Below are 7,847 nucleotides of genomic sequence, written 5' to 3'. Positions count from 1 at the left end.
TCAAACTTGCCTGCCCCTTTCTGCCTCCTGCACATTCCTATTAGCCAGTGAGGCAGCCCAACATAATGATGGGCCAATAGCAATGTATGGGGTTTGCGATGGACTTGGCAAGCTCTGACAACACTTATGAGTGTTGGAGTGTTGCCTATCTGAGCAGCCTAGTATTCAGGCATAGTAGGAAGTACAGAAAGTTGGTGCAGGTAAGTGAGTGCCTGCACTTAGTACCTGTCAGCAGTGTTTGCTTTTCTTAAAGTGTCTTTATTCAATAAAATGAAAAGTGAGTATGTGACCATTATAGTAACCAATTGTAACCAGCTTGCAGTTGGCTTAAAGCTGCCCACATAAGGACAGTTCAGGATATCAAAGATATTTTTCTTAAGACATACAAGTTGCAGAAGAGCTTCCTGTTCATGATGCTAATTCTGCTGAAAATGGTAGTTTAGAACAGTGCAATCAGTAGTTGGTAGTATCAGTGCAATCGGTAGTTTAAAACAGTGGCTATCAGTGCAATCTATTAGTGCCCATCATTGCAGCAGATTAGTGCCCATCAGTGCAGCAGATCATGCCCATTAGTGCAGCATATCAGTGCTGCCTTATCAGTGCAGCCCAATCAGTGCAGCTTACCAGTGCTGCCTCATCAATGTCCATCAGTGCAGCCTCATCAGTGCCCATCAGTACAGCATATCAGTGCTGCCTTATCGATGCAGCCTCATTAGTGCCCATCAATTTAGTTTATCAGTGCCCATCATTGCCGCCTCATCAGTAGCCATCAGTGCAGCCTCATCAGTGGCCATCAGTGCAGCATATTAGTGCCCATTAGTATAGCATATCAGTGCTGCCTAATCAGTGCAGCCCCATCAGTGCAGCTTATCAATTCCACCTCAGCAATGGCCATCAGTGCCGCATCATCACTTGACATCAGTGCAGCCTATTAGTGACCATCAGTGCAGCCATATCAGTGGCCACCAGTGCAGCCTTATCAGTGCCCATCAGCGAAGCCTATCAGTGCCCATCAGTGCAGCCTATTAGTGACCAGCAGTGCAACCTCTTCAGTGCCCATCAATGCAGCCCAGCCAATCATTGCCCATCAGTGCAGCATATCATTGCCCATCAGTGCAGCATATCATTGCCCATCAGTGCAGCCTATCATTGCCCATCAGTGCAGCATATGATTGCCCATCAGTGTAGCATATCAGTGCCCATAAGTGCAGCATATCATTGCCCATCAGTGCAGCATATAATTTCCCATCAGTGCAGCCCATCCATGCCCATAAGTGCAGCATATCAGTGCCAATCAATGCAGCCTGGAATTGCCCATCAGTGCAGCATATCAATGCCCATCAATGCAGTCTATCATTGCCCATCAGTATAGCATATCATTGCCGATCAGTGCAGCATATCAGTGGCCATCAGTGCAGCAGGGAGGAATTGGGAGGATAGAGAGAAAACTGTCAGGAGGATCTGGCAGCTGGATCACACAGAGTGGGTATCTCCCACCACCTGGACTTGCTACTCTAATAGACAGCACACTGGTTCCATGCCAGTCCAGGAGGAGGGACTTTATTTGACAGCAGCCAGCTATTCATATAGAAGCTGTGTTACAGCAGGAGATCCCCGCTCTGTGAGATCTGGCCGCCAGATCCTCCTGACAGTTTATTGGCTGATCGCTTCTGGCAGAAGTGTTGCAGCCTTTTTTTATTGAACATCAGAGCAGTCCTGGGGGCAGGGACCCCCCCCCCCCCATGGGCCGCTCTGATGGCCACACCGCTTCTGCCAGAAGCGGTCAGCCAGGAAACTGTCAGCCCAGCCCGTTCCCTTTAAAGGTGGGGTTCAGCTTTAAGCCTTCCTTTCAGCCTCACTGTAAATACCAGAACAAGGTGCAAATTGCAGAAATGTATAGCTAAGAGTTAGCAATTATCTTTCATTATCTATTTCAAAGTACCTACAGTGCTAATACACAGTGATTTTGATTTACTAAAACCGGAGAGTGCAAAATATGGTGCATCTGTGCATTGTAGCTAATCAGCTTGTTCTAAATTGGTTCTAAACTTTTTTTTTATTATACATACCTATACTTACCTGCTCTGTACAGTGCTTTTGCACATGGCAGCCCCGATCCTCTTCTTCTAGGGACCCTGCTGGTGCTCAAGGCCCCTCCTCTTCATTGGGTGCCCCCACGAAAAGCCGCTATCCATGGGGACACCTGTGCGTGCTTGCTCCTGAGCCCCCCCCCCCCATTGACACAGACAGTGGGACTCGGTTCTGCCTCCTGCTCCCGTGTCACAGGATTTAATTGACAGCAGTGGGAGCCAATGCTATCAATCTGGCCAAGGAGGAAAGAGAGAGCTGCGGGAGCCGCTGCGCTTATGCACATCACTGGATCAGATTGGGCTCAGGTAAGGAGGGGGGGGGGGGAAGCTGCAGCACAGAAGGTTTTTCAGCTTAATTCATAGAATGCATTAAGTAAAAAACCTTAAAGCTTTAGAACCACTTTAAACTTTGACAAACAAACCTGAAAAATGACTGGTTTCTATGCAGAGCTGCACCAGATTTTGAACTCTCCAGTTTTAGTAAATCAACCACATTGTGTGATGATAATCTATAGGAGGGCAGCATTTTAGCCCTACATTTTAGACCTTCAGGGAACTGGCTTGTTTATAACTTTCTGCTAAAATTTAAGCCCAAAAAATTATCTTTGTGTAAATATTTAATAATATGTCAAAATTAGCTTAAGGAACAAAGATCAATATACAGCAGTGTGATCTTCCAAAAGCAAACAAGGCACATTTCTTTACTGACAATTGTCCAACACAGCTAATGCACTAATGCGAAAAATGAATTAAAATTCAATTCATCTAACAGCATGACCATTACAAAATCTCCTCTGGGAACCTCTGGGAACTAGACAGAAAGACAGAGTAACATAGCAAAGATCCAAGCTGTGCAGGCACCTGCAATGAGAGTGTCAGAGGAATTAACGTGGTTTAAAATATCATCTCTGCCCAGACTCTGCACACAGATGTCTAGAGGTACCAAATGTGAAGGGTTAACCACAACATTGTACCAGCGTGAAAAAGAGTGAAGTAACCCCACCACCTCCTTATGTCACTCCTACACAGACCCCCTCCCTCACTCCCCCCACTATATAGATGCCTTGCTGAAATGCCTCCAGATTCACAGAAATCCAGAGTGTAGGACAGGATCTGCTGTGCATAGCATAGGGTATCATAATCATTATGTGCAGGTGAGGTCACTGCTTGTGGTCCTATGAGAGATCATTGCACATAATGTCCACAGGATCTCTGAGTGACCATGAGGACCTCCTGGAGCTGAGAGTGCTGGAACTTCAGTATCCCAAATCCAAGAGGACGGGATGCAGTGATCTGCTGCTGGACCACTCTACAGACAACTCTGAAGAAGATGGAGTTGCAGACACATCCGCTGATAAAAAGAAGAGAGCCTGTCGCAGTCAGCAGATTCCAGACAAGAAGTCAGCAACCAGGTCATCCAAAGAGTGCAAGCAATCCCAGAGAAATGCAGCCAATGCCAGGGAAAGAGCCCGCATGAGAGTTCTGAGCAAAGCTTTTTCCAGGCTAAAGACCAGCTTGCCCTGGGTACCCCCTGACACCAAACTCTCCAAGCTGGACACCCTGAGACTGGCCTCCAGCTACATTGCACACCTCAGGCAGCTGCTGCAGGAAGACAGATATGACAATAGCTATGTGCACCCTGTCAACCTGGTAAGAATGAAGCTCCCATACAGTCAGCACCAGTCGGCTTCACGAGCTGCCACATGGTAATGGACAATGCTGTGTGTTTATATGCATGATATCACTGTAATTTCTGTGCAGGAGGATAAAACCTAGTGCTGAATATACCTGTAAAATGTATTATTTCCTCCAGCAGGTCAGCCGTCTGCGCCTAGCTGACTGTATTAGATTTAATATATTGCTTAAAATGTAAATTTTATTAATTGTACATGGGCTACACAATGATATATAAGAATTGAATAATTGGTATATGTGCTTAAAAAGAAAAACAAACACGAATGCTAATTTTTACTTTCTTTCACAAATGTATAAATATATATGAAAGAGACAGAGGAAAAAAAAATAATATATATATATATATATATATATATATATATATATATATGTGTGTGTGTGTGTGTGTGTATGTGTGTATGTATGTATATATATATATATAGTTTTTTGTTTTGTTTTTTTATTATTTATTATTATATTTGTGGTATATTTTTAAGCCATAACCATAATGAATAATACATTTGGCAAGTAGGAGATAAATTGCATCCTTGCAAAAGAGATAGACTTCAATCTGTATATTAAACTATAGAAAAACACAAAAACAGTTTGAAGTAAAAATGTTGATTTTTAAGTATTATTCTCTTTTTATGTACAAAATCAAGCTTACTAATAAAGGCAGACATGCACTGCAAGCCATTTATTCACATGAACAGACTTATTATTAATAGAAAAAAAAACACTATGAAAAAATACAGTACTCTGAAACAACCAATCGGGTATCTTTTCTGATTTTTTAGTTTAAAGCTTTAAAAACTTTTTATTGTTGGTAGCTATTGGTTACTGCTGTTTGTACCCAATGAATACTGATTTTATGGTCTTATACATTACCTTCCTAAATTTAAGAAAGTTGTTTAACAGTCATCTGATGCAGTCATATTTTTTTATTACAGACGTGGCCATTTGTGGTGTCAGGAAGACTGGAATGTGATGCCAAAGAAGCTATAGTATCCACTAGATTATTGGGGGCCACAGCTTAAGATACCATCTGTGCTGCAATCTGTGTATTGCTTCAATATATTACTGATTTATGACAGCAAAGGTGCCCAGGACCATCACTGGACTTTTTAATTTCTAATATTCCACTAAAATGCACTTCTTTATAAACATTTTTTTTTTTATTAAACTGGATTTGATTATAATTGCACTCTATTCAAGTGCCTTAACACATAACCACTGTAACGAATGAAGTATTAGTATTATTTCTCTAAGCAGTGTTATAACCATGACAAAGATACTAGATTTATAATATATTTTTTTAGGGGTTGTGTGAATATGTATTACATTAAGTAAGATGTCTGTAATGTCTGACAGCATTTTATCTTTGAGTTGTGCGGAGAGACATTTGTACAGCATAGGAAATGTTCTATTTTGTATTAATTTGAGTAATCGTAAAGTGCCGGATATAAAAAGGCTGCTGAAACAAATACAGTGTACCAACTGTAACATACAGTGTATGTTCGGTTTATCTGAAAAAAAAGATAATCATTTTTAAACTGGAGCTTTCATTTTCACCTAATTTTTAAGAAGTAGCACTTTTTTAAGTGTGCTTATTATAACTAAACTGCGTTGGATTAGCAGCTGCTTGTGTTATTGCGTAAAACACAGAGGACTTTCAACTTTCTTTGGAAAGGAAATAAATTAAAGAGCTGGAAAGGAATTAAATTAAAGAGCTTTACTAGCTAGACTGAGAGTTGTTTTTTTTTTTTTTTTTTTTTTTTCGAAAAGCAGTTTAAAGTGTAATGGAGATTTAACAAGTGCAGTAACCCATAGTAACTTTTTTTGATGAATTTAATTTGATTGGGTGCTGTGATTAAATGCATTTTGCATTTAGTTACTGCGTCTCCCACTGTCTTTTTGTATTAGAAACAAAGAGGTATATTTATAAAGTAATGAATGTGACATTATTCAAACATTACCTGCAGGTGAATCTACCAGGTGCATGTGTTTTTATATTACAGAATCATTCAGCAGCGCCAAATGTTTGGTAAAGGTCTATTCACTGCTTTATAAATACGCCTCCTAAAACATATGTATTTTTAAAACTTTTTTTTTCCAGTTTTGGATGGAGTGGCAACGGATTAAAACCCGCTGGCTGTGTGTCCCCATGTTTCCCTTACTTCCTGGACGGTGACACCATTGTTGCCAGGAAAGCAAGTAAGGGGAAATCTCTATTACAGAAACCCAGATAATACTAAAAAACTGCCAGAGGTTCTTATCTTTTCTGACTCTATCTGAAATAAAAAAAAATAAAAAATGGCCAGACATTCATATTAATAATATTAATATAGACACTGGATGCAGAAATCCTAAGCAACCAATCAGATTTTACATGACTGTTTTTAGTTCAGCTAAGAAAGGATTCCTTAATTTCTGAATTTTCAGCCACCTTACTAAATAAAACCGCTTTGTTTTTATTGTGTTCTTGCGGTTTACAGCTCTTTTTGTATATTGAGTATATAATCCATACTGTATGTTAATCATTTACCTGATTTTGAAATATTGTTTTTTGGAAAAGTATTATTTTTACCATTTGTTGGTCAAGCAGTATTACAACTCACTGTACAATAAATCAATACTTTATTTTTCTATAAACGTTTATAATATAGATGTTTTTTTTTTAATTTTTTTTTATTTCTTGTGGTTTCACATTTGATATTAAAATGGCTATGTGTTCACATCTTAAGCATTGTCCACATTGGAGTGACAGAGAAAGAATCTGAAATGAAAATATTTTTTTGGAAACGCTAGATATGATTAGCACTGGAATTCAAATAATGATTAGAAAGCAGTGATGTAATGGCAGATTCTCGTGAATGTTATGCTAGTGATAAACCTGCTTGTTTCTCCTCATTTGCTGTATAGCCTTCTTTCCTAAGATAAGATAGCGGAATGTGTCTTCACAGTTGTGCAGATTTTTCCTGTTCCTACATTCAAGATTAACGGTTTCAACCTCTGTACCCAATGAGTGCTCACAACATATGTGCAAGCCAACTACAACTCATGCTTATAAAAAGTCAATAAGAAATGGGTAAAATGAAAAAGGTATTACCCGACAACAAATCAGCAATTATCTTTAATTGTCATAAAGTGTATTTCCACTTTTGAAGCCAAATTGGGATAACACCTACTTTATATTTGTCACATAGCATAACTCTAAAAAATAAATTATAGCTTACCTTTTTCAGATGCTATGTTTGGTACCCTCCAGGAAGAAAAAGTCCCAGGTAGTCCTTTGTTAATGAGGAGTCTGGGCAACTGAGTTTGCCATAATTACCTCTGGCTGCACTGCACAGGCAGATCTTCAAAATTTATTGTAAATAAATCCTGTATAATAATAATAATAATAATAAAATTGTAACTAGACTTTAGCACATTGGGGTGGAATTAGGCCCCTTTCACACTTGTGCGACTTTTCCTGTGACTTAGGACTGCAACGTCGCATGACAAGCCGTATCCCATGATTTCCAATGAATACTATTCATAGATGTGCAACTTAAAATTGCAGCGACTTTAAAAAAGTTCCTGCACTACTTTGGTCTGACTTTGATGCGACTTCAGGTCCATAGACCTCAAGATTACACAGGCATTTCTTCAAGTCGCGTCAAAGTTTTGTCAAAGTCATGTGGCAAATTCACGTGACTTTCAGGTCGTGCAAGTTTGAGAGGGGCCTTACTAAAAGTGTGAAAAATCTGGTGCAGCTGCACATAGAAACCAATCAGCTTCCATGTTTTATTGTCAAAGCTTAATTGAACAAGCTGAAGTTAGAAGCTGATTGGCTACAATGCAGAGCTGCACCAGATTGTGAGTGCTCTGGTTTTAAGAAATTCCCCCTGTCTGTCCTAATAAAGGATAAAAGGTGTAGAGACTGGGCTTCTTGCATTATATGCTCATGAGGATAGACTTGTTTATTTTAACTTTGCTAAAAAAAAAGCCTTCAACCAGCCATGAAACCTCCTCTTGAAAAAACATCTAAAAGGTAAGAAATAAATAAAAAATGTTAGATATGCTGTGTGAATGGGAACA

The 7,847-nt window shown here is 39.5% G+C and overlaps 1 protein-coding gene across 2 annotated transcripts; it reads left to right on the top strand.

Moving 5' to 3' along the window:
* The first annotated feature begins 3,190 nt into the window (after nucleotides 1-3,190).
* Nucleotides 3,191-5,079, top strand: MSC (musculin). Of its 2 annotated transcripts, none has more exons than XM_082258110.1 (2): nucleotides 3,191-3,740; nucleotides 4,715-5,079. In XM_082258110.1, exons 1-2 carry the CDS (start codon nucleotides 3,288-3,290, stop codon nucleotides 4,799-4,801), a joined length of 540 nt encoding a protein of 179 aa, XP_082114236.1. In that variant the 5' UTR covers nucleotides 3,191-3,287; the 3' UTR covers nucleotides 4,802-5,079. The 2 variants fall into 2 exon arrangements, with proteins under 2 accessions (XP_082114236.1, XP_082114237.1); XM_082258111.1 differs by having other exon boundaries at nucleotides 3,191-3,796.
* The last annotated feature ends 2,768 nt before the right edge of the window (nucleotides 5,080-7,847 follow it).

This window comes from Pelophylax lessonae (assembly GCF_965119305.1).
Source record: "Pelophylax lessonae genome assembly, chromosome: 5".
In the NCBI taxonomy this organism is placed as follows: Eukaryota; Metazoa; Chordata; class Amphibia; order Anura; family Ranidae; genus Pelophylax; species Pelophylax lessonae.
This window is presented reverse-complemented; position numbering and strand designations above follow the sequence as displayed.